The sequence below is a fragment of the Schistocerca gregaria genome, chromosome 8 (genome assembly GCF_023897955.1).
Source record: "Schistocerca gregaria isolate iqSchGreg1 chromosome 8, iqSchGreg1.2, whole genome shotgun sequence".
In the NCBI taxonomy this organism is placed as follows: domain Eukaryota; kingdom Metazoa; phylum Arthropoda; class Insecta; order Orthoptera; family Acrididae; genus Schistocerca; species Schistocerca gregaria.
In genome coordinates, this window is record NC_064927.1 from 117682794 (window position 1) to 117698139 (window position 15346).

The 15346-nt window shown below is 39.6% G+C and overlaps 1 protein-coding gene across 1 annotated transcript in view; it reads left to right on the top strand.

The window, feature by feature from the left end:
- Positions 1-15346, top strand: part of LOC126284232 (tetratricopeptide repeat protein 28) — a 778784-nt gene that overhangs the window by 741916 nt on the left and 21522 nt on the right. Inside the window, exons 21-23 of the mRNA XM_049983010.1 lie at positions 1694-1863; positions 5439-5630; positions 13627-13893. Of these exons, the coding sequence (XP_049838967.1) occupies positions 1694-1863; positions 5439-5630; positions 13627-13893 (629 nt within the window). The remainder of the gene's footprint in view (positions 1-1693; positions 1864-5438; positions 5631-13626; positions 13894-15346) is intronic.

Here is a 15346-nt window from a genome sequence, read left to right on the forward strand (position 1 = left end):
GATCATATAAAGTTGATCGTCGGTAAAGCAGATGCCACACTGAGATTCATTGGAAGAATCCTAAGGAAATGCAATCTGACAACAAAGGAAGTAGGTTACAGTATGCTTGTTCGCCCACTGCTTGAATACTGCTCAGCAGTGTGGGATCCGCACCAGATAGGGTTGATAGAAGAGATAGAGAAGATCCAACGGAGAGCAGCGCGCTTCGTTACAGGATCATTTAGTAATCGCGAAAGCGTTACGGAGATGATAGATAAACTCCAGTGGAAGACTCTGCAGGAGAGACGCTCAGTAGCTCGGTACGGGCTTTTGTTAAAGCTCCGAGAACATACCTTCACCGAAGAGTCAAGCAGTATATTGCTCCCTCCTACGTATATCTCGCGAAGAGACCATGAGGATAAAATCAGAGAGATTAGAGCCCACACAGAAGCATACCGACAATCCTTCTTTCCACGTACAATAAGAGACTGGAATAGAAGGGATAACCGATAGAGGTACTCAGGGTACCCTCCGCCACACACCGTCAGGTGGCTTGCGGAGTATGGATGTAGATGTAGATGTAAAAAAGTCTTCAACTTCACAGAATAGACCTTCTTCATCTACTTTGTCAGAATGAATGAGGTCATCGTCTGTAATAAGCATCTTTTGTCCTAACATTTTGATGGTAGACAGATAAGTTTTTTTCTCCTATCACCACTGCATGTGCAGAAATTGTTCGTAATGATTCTGTGTCAAAAAGATCCACTTCTTGAAGAAGACCATCACAGTATGCAGACATAGCTTTTAACTGAAGCATTGCAATTGCATTAAACATTGAATTGGGAGTCACCCCCATTTTTGCAGTAAAAAAGTAAATTTTTAGATTTTTTTTAAAAATTGCAAATACATTTTCTTGCTATATTATCAAGGTCTCACCACTATGCAAGTTAGCTGCCAAACCAGGCCAGTCTCTGTGTCTGCAGGTCAAAGCATTGAGGCGCAAAGTAGTTTGGGTTCCTTACCCAATTGTCAGAATGAATGAGGTCATCGTCTGTAATAAGCATCTCTTGTCCTAACATTTTGATGGTAGACAGATAAGTTTTTTTCTCCTATCACCACTGCATGTGCAGAAATTGTTCGTAACTAATGAGGAGGTATTGAATAGGATTGGGGAGAAGAGAAGTTTGTGGCACAACTTGACTAGAAGAAGGGATCGGTTGGTAGGACATGTTTTGAGGCATCAAGGGATCACAAATTTAGCGTTGGAGGGCAGCGTGGAGGGTAAAAATCGTAGAGGGAGACCGAGAGATGAGTACACTAAGCAAATTCAGAAGGATGTAGGTTGCAGTAGGTACTGGGAGATGAAGCAGCTTGCACAGGATAGAGTAGCATGGAGAGCTGCATCAAACCAGTCTCAGGACTGAAGACAACAACAACAACAACAAAAACCCAATTGCAAGTATAAGGGGTCTCATAAATCATGACAGGTTTACATTTTCAGGAAAACTTTTGCTCATTTATCTATTTGTCCTAATGGAATACTATAAGTGTACAAAGTTTGAAGTAAATCTGTGATCCGAACGTTGTGGCCTCCTCTTGTCAGCTGTAGAGAAACTGTCAGTTCCCTCATATATATTAGTTGCTTTTATCATGTTTCATTTTAAGTTTACAGCAGCTTTTTCAGGATGATTTCTCATATCCCACTGTGTTTCAGGTATGGACCAGACACAGCAGAGCACCAACATGTCAGCACTGGTGGTGGGGAATCCAAGACTTCCTGGCTCAGTCACTGAGCAGTGGGGTTGGAGTGACATTCCGTATGCTGAGCAGGAAGCTGCCATGGTGGCGGAGATGTTACAGGCAAAGGCTTTGGTTGGGGCACAGGTATACTCTTGATTTATAGCAAACTTTTAGTTTATAAGCATTAGTAATAATTTTCAGAAATGACAAATATGCACTATGTGACACATCTGTTTTTACTGTAAAATATCATAAAAGGAACTTTGTTTAATCTCAGTTCCTGAGTGACTCAAACCATTATAGAATAGCTACGAGGTGTATATGAGAATTAAGCTTGCTTCAACTACACTATCTGATCAAAAGTATCTGGACACCCCCAAAAACATACATTTTACATATTAGGTGCATTGTGCTGCCACCTACTGCCAGGTACTCCATATCAGCGACCTCAGTAGTCATTACACATCTTGAGAGAGCAGAATGGGGCACTCCAGTGAACTCACAGACTTTGTACGTGGTCAGGTGATGGGGTGTCACATGCATCATACTTCTGTATGTGAGATTTCCACTCTCCTAGACACCCCTAGGTCCACTATTCCAGATGTGATAGTAAAGTAGAAACGTGAAGGAATACACACAGGCCAACCTCATCTGTTGACTGACAGAGACCACCGACAGTTGAAGAGGTTTGTAATGTGTGATAGGCAGACACCTGTCCAGACCATCACACAGGAATTCCAAGCTGCATCAGGATCTACTGCAAGTACTATGACAGTTAGGCGAGAGGTGAGAAAACTTGGATTTTATGGTCGTGCTACTGCTCATAAGCCACATGTCAAGTTGGTAAATATCAAACAACACCTTGCTTGGTGTAAGGAGCATAAACATTGGGTGATTGAATAGTGGAAAAATGTTGTGTGGAGTGATGAATCATGCAACACAATGTGGCTATCTGATGGTAGGGTGTGGGTATGGCAAATTCCCAGTGAATGTCAACTGCCAGCGCATGTAGTGCCAACAGTAAAATTCGGAGGCAGTGGTGTTATGGTGTGGTCGGGGGGCTTACACCTCTTATTGTTTTGATGGCACTATCACAGCACAAGCCTACATTGATGTTTTAAGCAACTTATTGCTTCCCATTGTTGAAGAGAAACTCGGTGATGGCAACTGCATCTTGCAACATGATCGAGCACCTGTTCAAAATGCACGGCCTGTGATAGACTGGCCTGCACAGAGTCCTGACATGAATCCTATAGAACACCGTTGGGATGTTTTGGAACACCGACTTCATGCCAGGCCTCACCGGCTGACATCAATACCTGTCCTCAGTGCAGTACTCTGTGAAGAATGCGCTGCAAAGCAAGCAGAAGTTCTGAAAAATGTTGGTAGGTGCCACCACAACTAACTTCTGCCGTCGAATATATGTAGCACTACACAGGCATGCTTTGCAGGCACAAAGATAAATAATGGCGCCAAAACCTCTGCATCAGTAAACAAATTTAAAAAAAAAAGAAAAAAGTGGAAGACGAGCTTTTTACTCCGCCCCGAGTTTCGACCACTCAATTTTCATACATTATCCAGTGAAGTAAATACAAATTCCGTGTTGTTCATCTTCAAATGTAGCAGCATTCCAATGTACTGCGAAAATCCAACTGACAAGAGTGTTTTGGGTGTTTGTCGATATGGCCAATTCTACGTTCTGAATTTTTTCCTACCAGTGAGAACAGATGGTTGCTAATAGGAACTTTTATGAGTTGTGAATAACATGCAGTATTCTCTTCATCATAAGAATAATACGAATATAAACATTTTGCTATTTATTGTTTCGTGTTTGCTGCTACCTCATTTAAATCCTGTCTGCCTAATAAACTACGAAACTAGAGTGAGTCAACAGCAAACGCGGAAAAATATACATATCATGTCATGTTTATATTCGTATTATTCTTATGCCTAATAGTGATACAGTCAGAAATGAAGCATGGCAATTGACTAGATTTTTAAATCTAAGATGACTCTAATTTCTGTGCAGAATGTAATGTACTAAAAGATTTTCAAATGGAGAAAAATTTTCGCTAAACTCTCGTTCAGAACATCTTCTATCATACACAGTCTATTATCTGGTTCTTGTTGATTATTATCAAAGAAAGCAGCAGTGTAAGTAGCAACAAATAGCAGTCTCTTGCCGTTGTTTCGGTTATGAGATAATTCCTCTCTTTTTTTTATTTTTGTAAGCCGCGGTAGCACGCACAAAAGCAAGCCATGCCGCAACAAACAATGCATGACACAGTACAGTAATGCATTTTCAGCTTAGAACGACGTAAACACCTATAACAAAGAGAACGGCACTTATCAGATCAAAGAAAAATATGCAATCAATTCAAACCAGACGAAGCGCGTGAAAAAGGAAGGGTACCCGTATAAATATGGCCGGAGCGCCTGACGCATACCTAAAGGCTACCTGGTAAAGCGTAAGCTATGGCTACCTGGTAAAGCGTAACTGCTAAGCTTACGACTCGAACCAAACTATTGTAGCTGTATCGTCATTCATTCAACCTAAATTGTGTCTCATATTACAATGGACCAACTTTGTTTCAATTTGGAGATGTGGCCTAAAACTTTTCTCTTCCCTTGAATTTCGAGTCTCAAATTTCAGGTGTGGCTTAGACTCAGGAAAATTTTTTTTCCTTGATTACGAGTCTCATTTTTCAGGTGCGGCTTAGATTCGAGTGTGGCTTAGATTCGAGTAAATATGGTATATATTCACTGACGAGTGTCATCAACCTTCATAACTGAGATAGTTGAAGTATGTTATTGTAGTGGCAATTGCTGTGCCAGTAACCAGCTTGATCTCTGATAATACCAGAAATTTTCATAATCATGTTTGGCTGGCAGAGAGATGATACTGGTGTCTTACTGTTTGTGGCTAGCAGACTATTTGTCAGTGCCTTGTGTTATATTCTGAATCTCTCGGGGGATGAGGACAGATAGCGCTGCAGGTGGTAAGCTGTCTGCCATGTGGTGACATTAAACATAATGGACACTCTTTGTGTTATTCAGAAAGAGCAGTCTGTGTGCTAGCAATCACTTTCACATAACCCCACATCCTCTCCCATCTCTTCATCATCCCCTACTATAGAAATATAGCTACCCTCTATTGAGTCCCCATTAGTCACCTGGACTACACAGATAATTTAAGACACTTGATACAGGAGCTGCTGAGAAAGGTGCAAGTGGGCAATGACACACACAAGAGTATTATTTTCTCTTGCCATACACTAAATTTGTTTGTTGAAAAATGATTCTTCTCTTTTAAATGGGCTTTTGCTTTAAACATAACATGAAATAAAGTCCAGATACTTTTTAAGTAAATACACAAAATTACTTTTCAGTATTTTTTATCACAGTTAATACAGCACATTTTCAACATAATTTTGTATTGTATAGTTATATTTTGTGTGTGTGTTGCATTAACTGGCAGTGAGCCTCATTGGCCCGTCACCTGTAAGTCTGTTGTATGTGTTTCAGAGTTACTAGTACAGTTGAGCAGGATGTACACATGTTTTCAATTGAATATTTGTGAATTTTTGCAACAAGAAACAAGAATTATCAATCTCTTTGTTTAGCGACACTAATACAGAGACATTATATCCACACATGGAGCTTTTTCAGTATACAGTCTCTGTGCCAAATAAAGATGAAATTAATTAATTATTTTACAGGCTAGCAAGGAAGCAGTGTTACGACAGATTGGTGAAGCTGAATGTGTACATCTGGCTACGCATGTGTCTTGGAAGTTGTCAGCGATTGTACTCTCTCCAGGAGATGTGGTTGACTCACAACAGCCGAAGAGGTACTTTGCCACTGCAGGATCTGATCCTGGGCATGAGCAGGGAGATGAAGAGGGATCAGAGGTATTGACTAGTTTACTACTTTTACAGAATTCATCTCTAGCCACTGAATATTGCAGGAGTCTAATTCACAATTATAAAAAAGCACTATTGCCTGTTTGCTAGTTATGCTTTACATGAAAATTGCTGTTCATTTTGGATAAAAGAAATGTTACATTTAAGTGGAAGTCGATGATTTATGACACTTAGTTCTTTCACAGGAAAACTTCAACCATGCATTGTTAGAACCTTTACAATATCAATAATATTTATTTGTGTACTCTAGAGATCACTGGGTGTGCGTGCCTTGGATGATCTTGTTATTATATAGATCATATATTTTATTTATCAAACATAAATAAGTAGCCAGCTTATAATGTTACTTCACTTTTTCTTTTAGAGACTAATAATCTCAATGAAACATGAAAGCAACTCATGAATGTTGTGACATATGAAAGTACAAGCAAATATATATTATATATTGGCCTGTACTATGACACCTTTCCGGATAATTTCAAAAATTATTGTTGTCACCATGTGTCCATTAATATTGTAGTTGTGATCCACGCTCCCTCCAGACATTTTGATTTAAACTTTTTAGTCAAATGTTAGATGTTCTGCAACACAAAGCCTTGGGTAATTTCTTTCCTTATGTTAGCAAAGTTCAAAAATATCATTTAATTTTATTGCACTGAAGAAAAAGAAAAGACCTTAGTAGACTACTTTCTTAGATTCAAATATCAGCTGTCATCCCATGCATATTATTCATGAAGGAAAATCCTAGTGACCTCCCATTTTGAAACTAAAGGTAAATGACCTAGTTTGGTATACAACATTTAAAAAAATGAAAATTTACTATTTTGGTAGCCCATGTGCTGTAAAGACATGCAGCTATACTCTGCAAACTATTGTGAAGAGCATGGGAGAGGGTATGTCCCATTGTACCAATCATTAGCAGTTTCTTCTTTTTCATTCACATATTTAGATCATGTACAACACTAAGTGCGTTTCAGTTCAGAGTGACGTGATTGAAGGATCCTTCATTTTAATGAATGTTTCTTTGTTTGTCCCATATGCATTCATATGCCATTAATTTTAAAGCAATTGGTTCATGAGTTGTTGCAACAAATGTGTGTATTTCATATATTTTAGCAGCAGTTCGTGTGGTTTCTGTGTGTGAATGTGAGCACAAGACATAATTGAATTGAATTAAATGCAAATAGTAACATTTCAGTTCTGTTTGATATGACAAGTGGTGTTGATTATGAAATTCCAATTGCTGATTGACATTAGCTAGTAGATAGAATGTTTTCTTTTCTTTTTCAAAGTGAATTTGTAATAGAAAACAAAGATTCCAAGACTTACCAAGCGGGAAAGCGCCGGCAGACAGGCACATGAACAAAACACACAAACACACACACAGAATTACGAGCTTTCACAACTGGCAGTTGCTTCGTCAGGAAAGAGGGAAGGAGAGGGAAAAATGAAAGGATGTGGGTTTTAAGGGAGAGGGTAAGGAGTCATTCCAATCCCGGGAGCGGAAAGACTTCCCTTAGGGGAAAAAAAGGACAGGTGTACACTCTCTCTCTCTCTCTCACACACACACACACACACACACACACACACACACACACACACACACACACACATATCCATCCGCACATACACAGACACAAGCAGACATATTTAAAGGAAAAATATGTCTGCTTGTGTCTGTGTATGTGCGGATGGATGTGTGTGTGTGTGTGTGTGTGTGTGTGTGTGTGTGTGTGTGTGTGTGTGTGTGTGTGTGTGTGTGTGTGTGCGAGTGTACACCTGTCCTTTTTTTCCCCTGAGGGAAGTCTTTTCGCTCCCGGGATTGGAATGACTCCTTACCCTCTCCCTTAAAACCCACATCCTTTCATTTTTCCCTCTCCTTCCCTCTTTCCTGACGAAGCAACTGCCAGTTGCGAAAGCTCGTAATTCTGTGTGTGTGTTTGTGTGTTTTGTTCATGTGCCTGTCTGCCGGCGCTTTCCCGCTTGGTAAGTCTTGGAATCTTTGTTTTTAATATATTTTTCCCATGTGGAAGTTTCTTTCTATTTTATTTACATCATCATGAATTTGTAATAGTCATCACAAAGCATCAATTTCACTGTGAAATCAGTTATGTCACCAAAAAGACAAGTGAATGGTCAATTTAAACGCCATGCATGAAGGAAAATGGTAGAAACAGATGAACAATGGGAAGTAAGACTTGAAATAATTCAAATACACACTGCACAGTATGTACTGATCAGTTCAGATGAACACTGCACACTGATCTTGCTGCATTCCAGTACAATGATAATATTTTGATTACATGCAGTCTTCATCCAAGTGTGTGTAGTGGACAAATGGATTAAGTATCCATGTATTATAGTGCTCTCAAATTTAAGAATGAAAACCAGGTATGTGCCAGAATTATATTTGATACTTGAGCCATTCAACCATTCATATCAAGTGACACAAGCCAGTCGAAACATTCCTAGGCAAACATATACAAGTACAACTCATTTTTCCAATTGGCATTACTCAGTGCAACAAATATTGTGCATGAATAATACATGACAACATTCAAAGTGCAAGGGCAAACTTATCATCGTGCAAGACCAGCTTTACCACTGCTGAATACAGACCACAAATATCTTTAAATTTATTTCTTCAGAAAATGTTGATGAACAATTTAGGCAGCATTATTGATTCAATATGAAAATGAAAAAAAAAATGGAAAAAAATTGTGTTGCATCTCAAACTTTATTCAATGAACATGATAGATTAATTCGGTTATTCAGAACTGTCCCAGAACAAATACCAGCTGATGATTACACAAAGTAGTAGTTAGAACAGACAAAACACCTGTCAGCTAACATGAATGACAGGATATGCACCAACAATTGATCAAGTGTTGATCATTTTAACTGGTGAAGGATTTGACTTGTGATATAATTTTTCATCACAGAAGTGGCATAGTTCGAGTCTCAGAAACACATTGCTCATACTGTAGATTGCAAATATCCAGTTTTAATTTGGCAAGGAATGGTTGATATCATTTCAAAATCAAATTGAGAAATCTGCAAACTGATGAGGGGAAATAACTACTGTGTGCACATCGACTGATGATTCATAAAAACACTGAAAGTCATATCTTGAGATGTTGACAATTGTTCCACCCATCAGTACACTGTAAATATATGTGTGAAAATTGAAACTGAACAACTCCACTACATTCGATTAAATGAAACCATGTTGCATTCCAAAGAGTAAATCCATTTATATTATGCAGTTGTTAATTATGGCAGTGGGAATCCCAATGAATTGGTACAAATGTTCATTCATTATGGCTGCCCAATTTTTTTAAATTACATTTGCATGCAATCATACATAGGATGAAACAAAAGCACTTTTGTTAACTGGACAATCATCATTGGATCATTATGATATTTCCGTATTTGTGTACAAACAAAAATGGAAATCTTTAATGGATTTAATTGGCAAGCTGCACTTTTGGGAGAAGTATGCTATAAGATGTATTCTATTGAATGGCAGAAACGAAGACTGGCACATCCACACATTTTGTTTTGGTTAATAGAAATAGTTACATCACATCAAATTAATGAAAATCATCTCAGCTCAAATTGATGAAATCATGTCAGCAGAAATACCAGATCTCAACACTGATCCAGACTTATTTGAAGTTATCACCAGAAACATGATTCATGGTCCATGTTGCATATTCAACAAAAGTTCACCATGAATCTGATGTGAAATGCATATCATGATACCCAAGAGTTGTACTTGCTGAGACATATACTGGCAATGGTGGACATTAACTGTATCATTGATGAGCAACTGAAGATGGTGGCAGATCATCACTTGAAAGTATGAAGTAATGATGCTGAAGTCGATAATTGTTGGATTGTATCATGTTCACCATTACTCATGAAAACGTACAATAAAACACACATCAATATTGAGTACTGTAGTGTGGTGAAATTGCAAATATGTTAACAAAGGAATGATATGGCAACTTTTAGAGTGGGAAATGCAACAGAATCTAGCAATGTAATTGACAAATATCAGCTGGGATATTACATCGTTAGCAGCAATGAAACAGTATAGTGATTTTTTTATTTTTTATTTTTTTTCAGTCTGAAAACAACATCAACCAGTTGTTCATTTGGCCGTGCACATTGGAAATGGATGGTACATGTACTTCACAATAGAAAATGTATGTGCTACAGCATTGTACCCACCATCAACAATGTTAACTGCATTTTTCTCATTGTGCAGAGATGATATGTTTCCTGGGTCACTACTTTACTCTGAAGTGCCAACATACTACACATGGAATGTATCAGTGAACAATGCCAAATTAATATGCAAACAATGTTTTCAATCATGATTTGCAATGAGAAACACACTTTGATGTCGAGAAATTGGGTACATTTGTTCAAACGAACCTTTTGAAACTGATCCCAGAAGAGCACACAGCTTATGACAGAATTATGGCTTGTATTTCTAGATGCACCTGGAGGTACAGGCAAAACTTTACTCATTTTCCTTACTTTGTCAACCTTACGATCATGATAAATTATTGCACAGGCAAGTGCAGCATTTGGAATTGTGGTGACTCCTTTGGATGGTGGCAGACAGTGCATTCAGCACTGAAATTTCCATTGAATAGCCAGACTGCAGACACACCAACAAGCAATCTCAACAAAAATTATAGAATGGGTAAAATACTGCTATAATATCAACTAATTGTATGGGACAAATGTCCTATGGTGCACAAAAAAGCATTGGAACCACTTAATCGTACCCTCAGATATTTGAGAGAAAATGAAAAGCTCTTCTATAGCACACTTCTTTTACTCTCTGGTGATTTTCAACAAACTTTACCAGCATAGCCTCTGGTGAACTTAATGCATGTCTCAAATCGTCAGTTTTTGACAACACATACAGAAATTAACTTTGAAGACAAGTTAACATGTATGAAGACCAGTATGCATGTACAACTACAACATGACACTCAATATTTCATAAATTTTTTTTGATATTGTGGATGGCAAAATAGCCAATGAATCCACGTAATGCATCACATTGCAAACAAACTTCTCTAAAATCACAGCAACCACAGACAACTTGATTCAGAAAGTTTCTCCAAAAAATCACAGAGAACTACAAAAAACATCAATGACAGTACACTTGCTGTATTAGCAGCCAAAACCAACTATGTTAATACCATTCAGCATTCAGAATGAATTATCAGTGGAAGTAACAATATATCAGTCTATCTATACTGTAATGAATCAAGATGAAGTTGTCCATTATCCAGCTGTATTCTTGAATGTACTTGATTTGCCAGGCATGCTGCCACAAGTTTTAGTATTGGAAATTGGGATGCATATCATCCTTCTTGGAAACATAAATCCACCACAGCTTTGCAGTGGTACAAGGCTTTCAGTGAAAAAGACATAACATAAATCCACCACAGCTTTGTAGTGGTACAAGGCTTCCAGTGCAAAAGACATTGAACAGTGCCACCAAAGTTAAAATTTTAAATTTACAAGAAAAGACATACTGTTGCTATACATTCCAATTCTGAAAAATATCTCTTTTGAATTCAAAAGGTTGCAGCATTCATTGCATTTGCAATGACAATCAACAATGCACAGGAACAATTACTACAAGTGTGGACTAAATTTGGCAAATCCATGCTTCTCCCATTGTCAGCTGTAAGTGGTTCACTCAAACATTGGAAAACATTGTAATTTATTCACATTTGCACCAGACGGAGATAAAAATTGTTTATCCAAAAGCAGCAGAATTTAAATACAAACACTTTGTTTCTATGGTTGGCATTGCAGTACATGCTGGCTACTTGGGTAGTAGAAGTATAATTGTTAGTTGTGTCACAAATAACACTGTCCATGTATTCTCTTAATGGATAGTAGCTGTCAATATTATATTGTTAGTTGTTTCACAAATAACATTGTCCATGTATTCTCTTAATGGATAGTAGCTGCCCATATTAAATTGTTTGGTGTTTCTTGTCTGTAAGATGTAATTTTTTTAAATTAAAATTCTAAAGTTTGAGAAAGTTAGATGCACTTTTCATATCAAAGTTTGTATGGTCCTGTGACTTAGACTGACTTAATGTGATTACGTAGGCTTTCCCGGCATAATAAGTCTTGAAAGTCTCTTTGGGTTTGTTGCCTGATCCTGAAATCAACTTGACTCGATATTTCGGCGATCCAGCTGTTCGCCATCTTCAGGAAATGCTACTTCTGCTGATGAGTCCCACTGAGAACTGATGCAAGATTGCAATTTGACGTCTTATATAGGCCACCATTCAGTACACGGCGCATGCGCCGCCCATCACGGTTTCTGCCTTACAAAACAGGGAGGTGGCGCCGCCCTTAGTGAAACACTGCTGGCAACGATATATCGCAATCAAGGCTGCACCGAAGAACGTTCAGTTTTGATGCGTGATAATACAGGATTCCATGTTGCCAGCAGTGTTTCACTAAGGGCGGAGCCACCTCCCTGTTTTGTAAGGCAGAAACTGTGATGGGCGGTGCATGCGCCGTGTACTGAACGGTGGCCTATATAGGACGTCGAATTGCAATCTTGGGTCAGTTTTCAGTGGAACTCATCAGCAGAAGTAGCATTTCCTGAAGATGGCGAACAGTTGGATCGCCGAAATATCGAGTCAAGTTGATTTTAGGATCCGGCAGCAAACCCAAAGAGACTTTCAAGACTGACTTAATGTTTAGATCTCTGTATTTGTAGAAATACTGTTAGTTGCTCTTTCTTCTTTGATGCTAAAAATATTAAGGAGAGACTATGTAAAACAGTAACATACTTAAATAACAATCAATTTAACAAGGCCAGTTTAGATCTCTGTATTTGTAGAAATACTGTTAGTTGCTCTTTCTTCTTTGATGCTAAAAATATTAAGGAGAGACTATGTAAAACAGTAACATACTTAAATAACAATCAATTTAACAAGGCCAATATACCATTTCCCCTCCTGCATTTAGTTTTGTTTTAAATGGAAGATTTATAAGTCACCCTTGAACTCAGATTTTTTTTTTTTTTTTTTTTTTTTTTTTTTTTGCTATCCATTATGGAAATCCAGTATGCTTGGTAAGTATAAAGATTCAATTTAAGTAAAAAAAATATTTACAGCATTTATAAATGTAAAGACTTATTAATATTACTAAATTATTAGATAATATTGTATTTTGACAAACACTGAACTTGAATACATTATCTCACGACTATCCTAACAATGAAGTTTTTAATCTAGCCACTGATCTTTGATAAACTATGTTTGACTCTCATGCGTAATAGGACAGATATTTATATAGTAGTCCAACTATTGCCGAGGTTTCACCAGTGTCTGTCCCTCTACTTCCAGCTTTATCAGAACAGTAAATATGCATTGCCAGTACCATTTGGAACTCTACAGTACACCTTATTGAGAGGAATGCTTATACTAGAAGCAGCTGTGGCCACTTCTGATAGCATACTTTAATGTTATCGTAGAAGTTCCAGCAATCAGACATTCAACTTACAAAAAGCCCCAAAACAACTTTCAGGTGTTCCAATAACATTTCATTTTTAATATAGTCATTTTCTGGCATAATGACTCAATCTCAACCAATAAATAACAGTAAATGGTTTTATAGAGAATGAATGATACCTTTTATAGACAAAATGGTAGGAGGCCAGAAGGCACACTAAAAGAAAATAGTTGTTATCCAACTTTCTTCCATCTTAAAAGCAAAAGGTTGTTTATTCATGTAGACACACATTTCCAGTATTTCTTGGGTGAGTGGCTGTCTTGATTGTCAGGTATTACCTTTGTTCCACCATCCAGAAATGTCCATTATCACAATAAACGCTTAAGATGTTTGTAAAGACTATTAGCAACTAAGAGCAATACTGAAAAAACTGCATTGTCACAAAGCTTTTATCAAAAAACCAATGTCTCAGGTGTCGAGCACTACGGAGCTGCCGGCGCCCAGTGAGTTCCTGCTGACAGCGGCAGACCTGCTGCAGCTGCGGCTGTCCGCCCGGCTGGTCGTGGTGAGCAGCAGCCACACGAGGGACCATCACGGCTGGGCAAGTGCTGACGGTGTGGTCGGCCTGACAAGGGCGCTGCTCGCTGCTGGCGCCCAATGTGTCTTGGTCTCACTCTGGCCCGTGCCGGACACGGCAGCACGCCTCCTACTCAGAGCTTTCTACTCTGCTCTCTTGCAGGTATGCATTCCAAAAAATACTTTTGATCTAATGATTGTATACATGATAGAAATTATTATGTTAAATGTAATTATTTATTGTGAATAATTCACTTCCTATTGACTATCAACATGTTGGTCAGTCCTGGATATGAATGAAATATGTAAATGTATGTTTAACTGCCAGAATGTGTTATTACCACATCCTAAAAATCTTCACCCCCTTGGCTGCAATGTACAGGATGGGCGAGCAGTCCCCCTATCACCTTGTATCAAATGCTAATTGATTTTATTTGTTTTAGCGTAAGTATTTACATACATATTAAGTGTTCAATACATCTGTTTATTCCCCCTCATGCTGTAAATATACACTCCTGGAAATGGAAAAAAGAACACATTGACACTGGTGTGTCAGACCCACCATACTTGCTCCGGACACTGCGAGAGGGCTGTACAAGCAATGATCACACACACGGCACAGTGGACACACCAGGAACCGCGGTGTTGGCCGTCGAATGGCGCTAGCTGCGCAGCATTTGTGCACCGCCGCCGTCAGTGTCAGCCAGTTTGCCATGGCATACGGAGCTCCATCACAGTCTTTAAGACTGGTAGCATGCCGCGACAGCGTGGACGTGAACCGTATGTGCAGTTGACGGACTTTGAGCGAGGGCGTATAGTGGGCATGCGGGAGGCCGGGTGGATGTACCGCTGAATTGCTCAACACGTGGGGCGTGAGGTCTCCACAGTACATCGATGTTGTCGCCAGTGGTCGGCGGAAGGTGCACGTGCCCATTGACCTGGGACCGGACCGCAGCGACACACGGATGCACGCCAAGACTGTACGATCCTACGCAGTGCCGTAGGGGACCGCACTGCCACTTCCCAACAAATTAGGGACACTGTTGCTCCTGGGGTATCGGCGAGGACCATTTGCAACCGTCTCCATGAAGCTGGGCAACGGTCCCGCACACCGTTAGGCCGTCTTCGGCTCACGCCCCAACATCGTGCAGCCCGCCTCCAGTGGTGTCGCGACAGGGGTGAATGGAGGGACGAATGGAGACGTGTTGTCTTCAGCGATGAGAGTCGCTTCTGCCTTGGTGCCAATGATGGTCGTATGCGTGTTTGGCGCCGTGCAGGTGAGCGCCACAATCAGGACTGCATACGGCAGAGGCACACAGGGCCAACACCTGGCATCATGGTGTGGGGAGCGATCTCCTACACTGGCCGTACACCTCTGGTGATCGTCGAGGGGACACTGAATAGTGCACGGTACATCCAAACCGTCATCGAACCCATCGTTCTACCATTCCTAGACCGGCAAGAGAACTTGCTGTTCCAACAGGACAATGCACGTCCGCATGTATCCCGTGCCACCCAACGTGCTCTAGAAGGTGTAAGTCAACTACCCTGGCCAGCAAGATCTCCGGATCTGTCCCCCATTGAGCATGTTTGGGACTGGATGAAGCGTCGTCTCA